This window comes from Leiobunum rupestre, chromosome 10 (assembly GCF_980474605.1).
Source record: "Leiobunum rupestre chromosome 10, qqLeiRupe1.1.hap1, whole genome shotgun sequence".
Classification (NCBI taxonomy): Eukaryota; Metazoa; Arthropoda; class Arachnida; order Opiliones; family Sclerosomatidae; genus Leiobunum; species Leiobunum rupestre.
This window is the reverse complement of record NC_143393.1, coordinates 26,976,332-26,990,069: the sequence shown is the minus strand read 5'-3', so window position 1 is coordinate 26,990,069 and position 13,738 is coordinate 26,976,332. Positions and strand designations below refer to the sequence as shown.

The following is a 13,738-nucleotide window of genomic DNA, read 5'->3' as shown; positions in this document are numbered from 1 at the left end:
ACATTTACAAAAAGCGGAAAAGTAAATAGAATTGAGTTACGAGATATAAGCTCTAGGAAATGGTGGTTAACTTTGTGTAGAAGCGCAACACTTATGAACAGAGAAACTAGAATAAGGAGATCGTCTTACCCTTACCCTTGCCCTGTGAGAGTCTACTCCGTAAGTATCAAGTCGCTTGGCATGGTCCAGGAAATTGTACTCCGCGTCTGCTGGAGTCTGTCCCCTATGTGACAATTTAAACCACACCCTTACATATACACAAACAATTTTTTCTATATTTCCACAATAAAGTAACTAATAACTACCGGTGTAGCTTATGCAGTTCCATAATTTTTCTTTCAATCTCATTGTTTTGGTCTAGCACTAAACGTAGCTCTGTGAGGTAGCCTGGGCGGTGTTCTTCAGGGTTATAATCACCCAACTCGGCTAATATAAATAAAACAAGCGAGTCACAGGGAGGAAAATAAAAGATTTACACTAATTTTGCCACAAAAACAAGTAGGCCACAGAGGGAAACTTGAGATTTCCCACTTACATTGGACGGCGTAGGAAGCTAAAAGAGCCGCTGTTGGTGACGGAACGATTAAACGGCCTTCGTGCATATCTTTTTTCACTTGCAAGAAGAAATGATACCTTTGGAAAACGGAAATTAAAAATCAAGTCGCCATATACGGTCATGAAGAAACAGTACCTTGTATACTCCTCTTGCAGTTTGCTCGGATCAGAAATGTAAAACTTGACTCGAAAGTAAAGTAAATAAGGCGGGCCGACTCTCATTTGCTTGCGGAGGGATTTGGTAGGATCTAGCCATCTCTAATAAACGTAAAAAAGGGTTGGTTTAATCGATTATATCGAAATAATTAGCGAAATAATTACCAGGGCATCAGGTGCTGGGGCTACATCGGCGTATTGAAGGCCAAAATAGTCTTTTTCAATGAGTTCAAGGTGTTGAAAAACTGCATCGAGCAAGACTTGACCCTTCACCCCTTTCTGTGTGGGGAAAGGTATAAATTAAGTTAGTTTAATAGCGTTTGCAATTTGACTGCTCTCGAGCACCCGATATTTCTCCGATTAATAAATGCATGTTCCATTTACTACTCTCGAGCGTTCGAAACCGATCTGCAGATTTCGACAGATCAAAGGATGGGGAAAATTTTTAGGGTGTTCCAATGTTCTGTCCGCTTATTTTTGGCGCGGTCAGTAACAGCTAGGAGCAGTGCTTCCACTTGGACCATCTCATTTCTCCCTTTGTCAGTTCTAATAAATCCCTTTTTATCCCTTTCACAATTTTTTTTTAACAAAAACAATAAAATTTATAATTTTTAGGCCTTATATAAAGAGAAAAATTTTCTTAAAAATATTTTAAAATCTATGACACACTTTCGAATCCCAGTTAATTTCATTCTTGGATTCCAATAAAGGTAGAGGCGCCGTATTTAATCCTTAATTGTTGAAAAATCCCTTAATTTTCCCTTTTTCCAAAATAACATCCCTAAAGAGGGACAAAATCCCTCAAAAGGGACAAAATCCCTCAAAAGGGACAAAATCCCTCAAAAGAGACAAAATCCCTCAAAAGAGACAAAATCCCTCAAAAGAGACAAAATCCCTCAAAAGAGACAAAATCCCTCAAAAGAGACAAAATCCCTCAAAAGAGACAAAATCCCTCAAAAGAGACCAAATCCCTCAAAAGAGACCAAATCCCTCAAAAGGGATAGAAGCTCCATGGCTCAACGGTCAGCGGTTTTTAACCAAACGGGTTTTTCGACTTCCGGTTTTACCGTCACGTTGCTGGTACGTTGAGCAACGAAGTTATCGGCTGTGAGAGCAGGATTTTCCATTGTTCAACAGTCACGTGACGCCAAATAAGGGTTCAAAAAGATCCTACGTCACGTTAGCAACGATCACAACGAAAATAATTTTTCAGATACTTCGTTGAGAGTTACTGAACGCATTCAAATAAAGGAAACCTTGTTCACGGGATATGACGAAAATTACGTCACTTACAACTCAGTGTCGATAAACGTGTCAAGAGAGAATCTATAGTGTAAAATCGTTAGTAACCGAAACCGATATCATAACGGTTTCGGTCCATCACTACACCATAGTTACCGTGGCAACCAACTATAGACCGCGTAAAATAGCAATAAATAGAGGGCGATTTTTCGGAGGTCACTTGCCGGATGTGGGTAATCGTTTAGTTACAAAACCGTCAATCGGAAAGCTTTCTGAATTCGAATCTTGGGTACGGAGTTCAATCTTATTTGTGGCTTAGGTAAAAATCGACTCCTTCAGCCGATGACTTCGATGAGCAACGTGACATCAAATCGGAAATGCGTTCATTAAGAATGATCGAAACACGTTATACAGGACTGGTTTGCCACAGTTTTTTCACAATCAAATTCCGTGACTTTTCCAGGTTTCCCTGACCATCTACGTAGATTTTCAATGACTTATTTTGTGCCAAGATTTGGTATTTTTTAACCTATATTTTAGTAAAAGTTTCCTATTTGCAACCAAAATTAAATTCCTTGATTGTTAGACTAATTTTTAAAATTCCCTGACTTTTCCAGGTTTTCAAGGTACCGTGGCAACCCTGTTACAGTTCTTTCGAGTTCGGGGTGCGATCTCGAGCAGTCAAATGGTTTGGTCGACTTACGTCCATGTCGAAGTTATGTTGCGTGTCATCTAGGAAAAAGACGATACATGGTATGAGCTTGAGTGGTGGGGGATCCCGTTGCAAAAGACCCCTTAGTAACAGATGGCGCTGTTGCTGCTGCTGTTGTTGTTGCTGTTGCTGGCGCTTTTGGCGGGCCAGTTCAGACGCGCGGACATTGTAGCTCCCGCTTGAGCCCCGGAAAAACCCAGCGCCCCTCCTCGACATGCTCCACAACTGAACACCACTGCAAGAAATGGTTGAAAAGGCTTATGCTTAGTGGATTAACAAATCGTTATTTAGATGGGCTCCAAAATATATAGGAATATGCGCTTAAATGAAATATCTTCAAGGAAATCGTCAAAAAGTAGTATTTCCGAGAACCAAGACCTGCAAGTTACTGTTATATACAGGGTGTCTGAATATATTCGGCATAGACATTTTTCTCGAAGACCATTCATACTAAAAATCTTAAAATTTCAGGATATGTTCCCTAGTAATGGACCTTATCGGCTGTACCCATATCGGTGCATCCCTAAAATTTCAGAAGAATCGGAAAATAGTTCTCGGATTTGGAAAAAGTATTTTTTCACCGGCAGGTGGTAGACAAAAATGTTCAATGACAAAGTTGAAGAAAATACTCTGAAACCTAGATAATGGGTCCCGAAAAATAACAAGTTGGTACTACCTAAATTATGCTTTTTGTTTAAAATTACTTAGTTTTTAACATATCAAAAATAATTCGAAAGGTTATCAAAATTGAAAGTCTATTAATTTACAAAAATGGTTCGATGATTCAGATAAACCAGATTTTGGAAGGATCTTCTGACCATATCAGGTGACCTAAAAAATACCAATTTCACTACTTGCCATTCTTATGCTCGACCTTGGTAATCCTATGAAATAAGCGAGGACATTAATTTCCATGTCAATGTTTTTAGCACCTTCTCCTTGACCTCTTCCATACACATTGAAGTCTCGAACCAGTAGCGTAGCTGAAAACTCAGCGGCTTCCCCGCCCCGCTTTTCAAAGATTTTTTAGGGTGAGCGGGGCCCCTAAAGCTCGAGGCCTCCCCACGCCGCGGGCCCTGCGGACCATCATCTTCGCCGCTTTGGCAAACAGCACGACGAACAGTATGCTTATTTGGAGTGTTATGGGGATAGGGCCTTCAAAATAAACGTCTAAAAAAGCAGAGTTTTGATTACCTTCACCAAAACACCACTCGCTGTTCATGAGTATAACGAGGCTAACTTGATGCGTTCTGATTGAATAACGAAAATTATTTTAAGCCAGTGGCGTAGCCAGGGGGGAGGCACATGCCCCCCCGAAACGTATGGTTGTACGTACAAATATTTTTATTTTTTTACTTTTTTTCAGTGGTGTGCCCCCACCCCGAACAAAATCCTGGCTACGCCACTGTTTTAAGCGATTGCTTTTAATACGTTTAAAAAACTTTGATCGAAGGAGATAGAAAATGGGTGTAATTTATTTAAATACCGTTTTTAATGGATTTAAATAATTTACACCTATATTTTATCTCCTTCGATCAAAGTCTTTTTAAAACGCATTTAAAGCAAACGCTTCAACCAATTTTCGTTATTCAATCAGAACGCATCAACTATGCCTCGTTATACTCAAGAACAGCGTGCGGTAATGGTCGAGTTGTATTTTGATGAAGGTAATCAAAACGCTGCTCTAGTTTATCGTTTATTTAGAAGGCGCTATCCTGATAACAATCCTAATCAGCATACTGTTCTTCGTGCTGTTTGTGACTTTAATGTGTATGGTCGAGGAGAAGGTGCTAAAAACATCGACATGGAAATTAATGTCCTCGCTTATTTCATAGGATTACCAAGGTCAAGCATAAGAATGGCAAGTAGTGAAATTGTTATTTTATAGGTCACACCTGATATAGTCAGAAGAGCCTTCCAAAATCTAGTTTATCGTTGCGAGACTTGCATAGCAGCAGAAGGGGGAATCATCGAACCATTTTTGTAAATTAATAAACTTAATTATTTTTGATGTGTTAAAAACTAAGTACTTTTAAACTAAAAGCATAATTTAGGTAGTACCAACTTGTTATTTTTCGGGACCCATTATCTAGGTCCAAACAGCCCTAAATTCACAGAACAAAATGTATTCTTAGGTTTCAGAGTATTCTCTTCAACTTTGTCATTGAACATTTTTGTCTACTACCTGCCGGTGAAAAAATACTTTTTCCAAATCTGAGAAATATTTTCCGATTCTTCTGATATTTACAGATTAAAGAGGTCCATTACTAGGGAACATATCCTGAAAATTTCAGATTTTTAGTATGAATGGTCTTCGAGAAAAATGTCCATGCCGAATATTTTCAGACACCCTATATAGTACTTGTTGAAATAATCGAAAATTTTCACCGGTAAACAATTAGCCTTTTCAGTTTACATAGAGCCACGTAGTGGTAAATGCAAGAAGCTCTTGAACCGCTGGATTTTCGTCTGCTAAGCAAACGATTTTTCAATAAAGCGTCTGTTTAGCAGACGAAAATCCAGCAGTTTATGAGCTTCTTGCATTTGCCACTACGTGGCTCTATGTAAACTGAAAAGGCTAATTAAACATCCGTGCTTTTGCAAAGCCTTAAAATTTCAACAAAAAAACTACCTGGTTAAAAGTAAACACTGGTTACATACCGTACAGGTGAAAAGTTTCTGGGCTATTACCTTGAAGATGTTTAATTTAAATTTCAAAATTATAAGAAAAAAATTCAAAATTATAGGATAAATTTTTCAAAATTATAGGGTAATTTTTTTCAAAATTATAGGATAAAAATTTCAAAATTATAGGATACATTTTCAAAATTAAAGGATAAAAATTTCAAAATTATCGGATACATTTTTTCAAAATTAAACGATAATTTTTCAAAATTATAGGATAAAAGTTTTTCAAAATTATAGGATAAATTTTCAAAATTAATGGATAAATTTTCAAAATTAAAGGATAAAAATTTCAAAATTATCGGATACATTTTTTCAAAATTAAACGATAATTTTTCAAAATTATAGGATAAAAGTTTTTCAAAATTATAGGATAAAAGTTTTTCAAAATTATAGGATAAAAATTTCAAAATTATCGGATAAAAATTTTAAAACTATAGGATACAAATTTTAAAATTATAGGATACAAATTTTAAAATTATAGGATACAAATTTTAAAATTATAGGATACAAATTATCAAATTATAGGTTAAAAATTGCAAAAACATAGGTAAAATTACCAATCTAAAGGAGTATTATAGGGTTGAACTTTTCCCTGATTTTTATACCGGGGAGTTTAATGTGTCACACCAAACTACCCAAATACCCCGAAACTCTACCAATAGTCAAGGTTGCCACAATATTCTCAGATTCGAATTCCCTGTTTTCCCTGACTTTTTAAGGCCAAAATTAGACAGTTTTTAACTTTTACTGAACTTATATTTCAGTACAAATGTTATTTCAACGTTAAAAAACCTTTCAAGGATCTAAATAATGATAAAGGAAATTTACCATAAATCTAGAGTAAAATTACCTTAAAAAGTGTCAAGATAAAACTGAATTCCCTGACTTTTTAGCAATTCTTAAAATTGCCTGACTTTTTAGACCATTTTAAAATTTACTGACGTTTTACCAATTCTTAAAATTCCCTGACCTTTCCCAGACTTTTTACCAATTCTTAAAATTCCCTGACCTTTCCCAGACTTTTTACCAATTCTTAAAATTCCCTGACCTTTCCCAGACTTTTTCCCAATTCTTAAAATTCCCTGACCTTTCGCAGACTTTTTATCAATTCTTAAAATTCCCTAACCTTTTAGAGGCCGACCATTTTTAAATTCCCTAACTTTTTATACCATTTTTAAATTCCTTTTTCCTGACGCGTGGCAACCCTGTTTATGGTGTAGTGTAGTTACGGTAAAATTGGTACGCGAATAATTTGCGTCTACTTACTTGTGGAATCGTTAAATTATTTTAATATTACACCCTAAATTATCCCTTTCAATTTAAATAGAGCCACATTGCTTCCAGCGTGAGAAGTTTATAAAATAGGACTAAAGGCCCATTTTCATGCTCGCTGGTAGCGGATAAAAATCGTCAAAATTCGCATCCGCCACTCGCAAGCGTGAAAATAAAGCTAAAATATCTGTTTGAAACAGATCGACGCGGAAAGTGAAAAAGTGTTTAGCGAAAGCGGATTTGGTCGATTTTTACCCGCTACCAGCGAGCATGAAAATGGGGCTTTAGCAGTCGAAAATCCTGCAGTTTGAGCTTCTCGCGTTGGTCACTTTACGCAACCTGAAAAGGCTAATTGGTCAAAAAAAGGACGTCAACTGACCTGCTGGAACATGACAAAATCGACCTTCTGTCTTTGGTGCTCGAGTGGTGATTGTCAGGGTCGAACTCTTCCGCGAGAATGACGGTCGACGGCATGTTGATTTTTTTTAATTCCAAAATTATTTCTCTTTAACAAAAGCACGTCTCGACATTCGTTAAACACGAAAAACTCGAATCAGTTCCCAGTGAACCGCCGTTAGACCACGCGATACGGCTCCAAAAAAATCAATAAACGTATAAATAATGAGAAACGGTTCCCGAAAAAACGGACCGCAAATTTAGGGGCGACTAACGCCGACGAAAACTCGCGCCAAATGTTCCGGGTGTCCATTCGAAGCGGGTGCCAGTGGACGCGCTCTTCCCTTCCCACCAACGGATCCGAGTGGGAACACGGGGGTCCCAGAGCGAAAAAAATTTAGGGGCGCTCCTACAAAGAGATTTAAAATCGGGGGATTATCGCATCAGTGAACGCCCCGCCAAATGTAGCAACGCGAAAAATATCATCCAAAGGACAGGCACATTTTGCAGCTCCGAATGACGTCACTTTAAGTGTCGTGCCAGAATGAAACATTACGGGGGTGACCACGCCAGTGAAACTACGCTAAATTCTATGACTCGGAATAACGGCATCCGTATAGCTCTATAAAACGTGAGAAAGCATGACGAAATAGGTTAAGGCGCCCTAAAAATTCTTACGAAGGTAGGCTATCCCGTAAAACACGGATGCTTTGCTGTACGTTTAAGTTTTCTCTTAGCCAGTGTTCTCGTACGACGTTTTCGGAATCAATTTCCCTGAGGACCCTGACTTTTCTAGGTTTTCCCTGACCAATTTTAAAAAATTTCCTATTTTCATACAATAAATGAGAGGTTTGAAGTAAAATCTCCAAAATATTTAATATTAATTTTTAATAAATCTTCCAAAAATTTATTTGCGTGATTTTTTGGAACCATTTTCAAATTCCCTGAAAATTTTGAAACATTTTCAAATTTCCTGAAAAGTTTGAACCATTTTCAGATTCCAATGCGTTTCGAAACCATTTTCAAATTCCAATGCGTTTCGAAACCATTTTCAAATTCCAATGCGTTTCGAAACCATTTTCAAATTCCAATGCGTTTCGAAACCATTTTCAAATTCCGTGGCGTTTCGAAACCATTATCAAATTCCATGGCGTTTCGAAACCATTTTAAATTCCCCGACTTTTTGGAACCATTTTAAAATTCCGTGGCGTTACGAAACCATTTTAAAATTCCCTGACTTTTTGGAACCATTTCCCAATTCCCTGGCGTTTCGAAACCATTATCAAATTCCATGGCGTTTTGGAACCATTTTAAAATTCCCTGACTTTTTGGAACCATTTTAAAATTCCCTGACTTTTTGGAACCATTTTAAAATTCCCTGACTTTTTGGAACCATTTTAAAATTCCCTGACTTTTGGAACCATTTTAAAATTCCCTGACTTTTGGAACCATTTTAAAATTCCATGGCGTTTCGGAACCATTTTAAAATTCCATGGCGTTTCGGAACCATTTTAAAATTCTATGGCGTTTCGGAACCATTTTAAAATTCCGTGGCGTTTCGAAACCATTTTAAAATTCCCTGACTTTTTGGAACCATTTCCCAATTCCCTGACTTTTTGGAACCATTTTAAAATTCCCTGACTTTTGGGAACCATTTTAAAATTCCCTGACTTTTTGGAACCATTTTAAAATTCCCTGACTTTTCGGAACCATTTTAAAATTCCATGGCGTTTCGGAACCATTTTAAAATTCCATGGCGTTTCGGAACCATTTTAAAATTCCATGGCGTTTCGGAACCATTTTAAAATTCCATGTCGTTTCGGAGCCATTTTAAAATTCCATGGCGTTTCGGAACCATTTTAAAATTCCATGGCGTTTCGGAACCATTTTAAAATTCCATGGCGTTTCGGAACCATTTTAAAATGCCGTGGCGTTTCGAAACCATTTTAAAATTCCCTGACTTTTGGGAACCATTTTCAAATTCCCTGATTTTTTGGAACCATTTTCAAATTCCGCGGCGTTTCGAAAACATTTTAAAATTCCGTGGCGTTTCGAAACGATTATCAAATTCCCTGACTACAGGTCGTGTACGAACCCTGTTAGCCTACTAATCACAACTTAGCCCCCCTGTGAAGTTGTCAGAATTGTCAGTTTCGTTAAAGGGCCACAGAAAATTAAAAAAAAATCATCCCGAATTTCAGTTAGCTACTCCCCTTTCGTACCTTGTGATGGCGGATCAATCAAATATTGGCATTTTTCAAACCTTTTTTTCCCCGAAATTCAAACGATTTGGTGGCTCTTTAAAGGGAGTATGAACTAAATTGGAAAATAGTCTGCTAAAATGCGCTACGGCTTGTTCTTATGATCCATCATAAATATTTTTCCCTTACGAATTTTCCAGTTTCAATAACAATAATTTAACCCTGGATAAGGCAGCGCGTTCGTAAAATTAGCAAAGCGCAAAAGAACCATCTTGGCCAATTGCGATGAAATAAAAGCTCGTGTCAAAACTATTGAAGTTGACTGTACTTGTGGTATTTGAAAATACCTTTACATTATTGAAACTGGCGAATTAAGAGATTTAATCTTGTTTCCAGTAATGTTTTGTCAAATTACTCTGCAGCAGCTAGCCTCCACCCTTCAAAACCACAAGTGCTTATACTCTTAGAGATAAATATACATGGTACCACTAATGTTAGTTGCGCCACTCAAATCTTAAATTTTTTTTACAGGAAAAATAGGATTATATTTCTAAAAATATAAGACTTTATAGTACTATTTTTCAAAATTATAGAATTTTATATTTCATTTACTAACTTTATGCATTTAAAAACAAAATCTATATTTAATGAAATAAATCTTTGATTTTCACTTAAAAATAGAAACTAACCATTTTATCACAAAAATATACTATACCAAAGTATAGACTAGAATGACTTTGTAAAGGAATTTATCCTATAGCTAAATCTCGCAATTTCACTGAAAAGGAGACTACCCGTGGTGGTTATCACCGATTTTGTTGAAACTCGGGGGTTAGGTAGACCTTATGGTAGTATGAAAATTCCCAAATTGAAAAGTTTAGTATTCCCATGGCAACCGAAAATGTTTTTTACCTCTCAAAACAAAAAAAATCTCGATTTAAAAAAGCATGGGATTTTCTCGGTTTCACACTTAATTGTACCTGTGAAAATTTATCAAATTTGATAAAAATTTTAATAAATTACATTAATGAAGTGATATTGAGATATTTTAAGTTAAATTGGGTAAAGTCAAATAAAATTATTAGAAATCGACTAAAATTAGGTAAAAAAATCAAAATTTATGCTTTTTTTAAATGGAGATATTTTTTGTTTTGAGAGGTCAAAAACATTTTCGGTTGGCATGGGAAAACTAAAGCCCATTGCAACTTGCAGGATTTGAAATCGGCAAAATATAAAAATTATAGGATTTTATAGGACTTTTTGGTGATTTTCCTAAATATATATTATTTTATAGGACCTTTTGGTGATTTTCCTAAATATATAGGTAGAGGATAGCGCCGCCGATCGAACGCCGCCGCCGCCGATTATTTAGATAACGCCGAAACGCCGCCGCTGATAAATTTAATTTCGGCGGCGCCGCCGCCGCCGAAACATGTTTATTTCGCCGCCGAATTAATTTCCATTATTAAAGTATAATAATTGCGTTTTGAGATCTAAATTCGAACTACATAGATTTTTCTATTGGTAGTGCTACGATTTATAGGCTGTTGGGTGCACCGTACTCGCGTTATAAAATTGGAAATAATTAATAATTTCCAAAAGATCTGGAGAGAGAGAAACGAAAACGGCTTTGGAGTTGCCTTGACTCGTATTTTGTAATAAGTACAGAAAGGAATCAGCTGCATTCAGCAATAACTGTTCTATTATATTTTTAAAATTCCTTTGATACAAAGATAAAATAATTTGTGATAATAGACTTAAACGCGCCTTCCCAATCGACCGCCATTACCATACAGTCTACGGGGAGGGTGATGAAAAAACCGGTTTTGGGGGGATGAAATTTCGGCGGTAAAGGGCTGGCTCGTTGATTGTCTGTACGATAATGGCGGCGCCCAGTAAACGTTTCTAAAAGAGTGTATAGATAATAATACTAGTGAAATGGTAGTAAATAAGTACAGTATTGTTATTACTAGCGTAAATGTTTTAGTTTAATAGTATCATATGTAACATAGTTATTCATAAGTGTGCCTCTATTTAACATCTCTGTATTAAAAATTTAAATGAGACCTTGTTTCAAAGCCACCAAAGAAAATACAAAACTAACGTCGCGTAAATCTTGTTTTAACTTCCTTCCCTCGCCGCCAGAAATACTTTTGATGACGATAAAACCGCCATCGACTGGGAAGTGACGACAATTACGTCATATCTTTGCAACAAGGTCTCATTGTGAAAAAGTTCTTTCTGGCACACTTATGATTAAATAAGTTACATATGATAGTATGTAACCAAAGTTACCTCTTTCTTGTTTTGGAAACAAGTGGTTCCTATTTTAATAAAATACATTCTATTAAACATGTATTTTTTTAAATGTGTTTAACAGTTTTAGTTCTAGCGGTCTATTAAAAGGCTGGCGCTATTTCTGAGGGGGGGGGGGCAATTTTTCCCCTTAGGCGCCGCCGCCGCCGATTATTTTCTGCAAATCGGCGCGCCACGCCGCCGCCGAACTAATTATCGTTCCCGCCGCCGCCGTTGAAAATTGGTTCGGCGCTATGCTCTATATATAGGATTTTATAGGACTTTTTGGTGATTTTCCTAAATGTATAGGATTTTATAGGACTTTTTGGTGATTTTCCTAAATATATAGGATTTTATAGGACTTTTTGGTGATTTTCCTAAATATATAGGATTTTATAGGACTTTTTGGTGATTTTCCTAAATATATAGGATTTTATAGGACTTTTTGGTGATTTTTCTAAATATATAGGATGGTATCGGACTTTTTGGCCCGGATTTTGTTAAAAATATAGGATGTCATAGGACTTTTGGGGATTTTGTTAAAAATATAGGATGTCATAGGACATTTTTGAAAAATACACGATTTTATAGGAATTATAGGTGTACATAATTAGCTCCTACTGAAAAATATCTCGAACCCGTGAAGTTACAAGTTTCATTTTAATGAACACTTCTGATTTCAGCGTCCTTTTATTTTTCATAAATATTTCATAAAATTGCGAGCTGGTAGGGAAACCGACTCGTTAAGTCTATTCGTCATTCTATAATTTCGAAGCTAGGCGCGAATTAAACTTAAGCCTACTGGTCGGACGCGTTTTTTAAAGGCCGTTACGAGGGAGAGGTATTATCAAGAGGGTCCTCAATAATCATTTGGAACGAATAATAAAATTCTCCCTTCTCCAGTTCGCGGCACCATTTCGCCCGTGACTCAAGCTATTGTCCCGTGCGAGTTTTAAGTTCCGAGTGGGCCCCTATGGAAGGGGGGGGGGGGGGGGACTTCACCTTGCAGCGCGCGCCCGAGATCCCTTTATAATCCCGAACCCCTGACGTCATTTACGCGCGCGTGCCATTTCTGCAAAAAGCCGAACAAAAGAATCGTGATAGAATCACTTTTTCGGGGGGAGCGCAGAGAGAGGGGGAGGAAACGGGGGAGAACACGTAATTGCTGAGATGGTCATTCTAGCAAGAGCACCCTTATGTCGGTGCAAAGACCCCCAATGAGAATAAAAGTAACTACAGAAATATATAAGTATTCATTTTTATATTTTATTTCAATAAATAATTAATAGATAACATAAAATTATTTATTTATTTTTCAATTTGTTTTTGTTCAATTTGTTTAATTTTATTTTGAGAGGTATTTGCGATCGAAAACTATCGCAACGCCCCCTTTGAAACCTAGATAGGTAGCGGCTAAAGCAGACGCTATTAGTTTATCCTCATCGTTATTCGTAAATTTGACTTTATAAATAAAGATACTCGTATTTTAATATAGTTTTTGCATCATTTGCTTAATTTTGATAAGTTTATTAAAGAAAAAAACGTTCTTATGACTTTTTAATTTTTCCGTAGCAGACGCTAGATATATTAAGCTAGCGCCTTTACGCCCCCTAGACTCGTTTCGGTCGCGAATAAACGCTTCAATAAAACCTCTTCAAGGAAATCACCAATAAGTAATGTTACTGAGAGCCAGGACCTGCAAGTTGCTGCTTATACGGGGTAGGTACATTTGTTCAAATTTCAATCGTCCGAACGGTGGAACAAATGTTCGAATTTCATTCGTCTGAACCGCCGAAATAACAAATGTTTCAATTGTTCGAATTGGATGATTTGTTTGTTTCATTCGTCCGAATCGGTAGCATCACTTATCCGAATTCTGTCGCTAAATAAGTATTTCTTATTGCTGTTTTTTTTTGGTCCGGATTTTTATTAGTGCAAGAATAAACAATAAAAAACTACATTGTAAATATCGTTGTTTGTTAGTAAGTGGGAATTGCGTTGAATGTTGTGGATATTTTAGGTTAGGTTAATGTTACTATTTTCTTATATTAACAATATTAAAAAAAAACAACCAATTCCTAATGTTCGAAAAAACGGACAAACAATTATTCGAATAAATGAAATTCGACAGTAAAGTTAACATAAATTGAACGACTAAATCACCAACAAAAGTTGTGATAAATTTTTTGTTGAAATAATGGAAACTTTTCACCTGTAAATA

The 13,738-nt window shown here is 36.4% G+C and overlaps 1 protein-coding gene across 4 annotated transcripts in view; it reads right to left on the bottom strand.

The window, feature by feature from the left end:
* Ptpmeg (protein tyrosine phosphatase Meg) overlaps positions 1 to 13,738 on the bottom strand; it is a 30,756-nt gene that overhangs the window by 7,550 nt on the left and 9,468 nt on the right. For 2 of the 4 annotated variants that reach the window (XM_090161942.1, XM_090161943.1), the window contains exons 3-7: positions 877 to 990; positions 692 to 813; positions 536 to 633; positions 306 to 426; positions 130 to 223 (exon numbers count right to left, since the gene is read on the bottom strand). In XM_090161942.1, coding sequence (XP_090018068.1) covers positions 130 to 223; positions 306 to 426; positions 536 to 633; positions 692 to 813; positions 877 to 990 — 549 coding nt within the window. Of the gene's footprint in view, positions 1 to 129; positions 224 to 305; positions 427 to 535; positions 634 to 691; positions 814 to 876; positions 991 to 2,656; positions 2,901 to 13,738 lie in introns of all 4 variants that reach the window. The other 2 variants (XM_090161940.1, XM_090161941.1) reach the window with 2 other exon arrangements.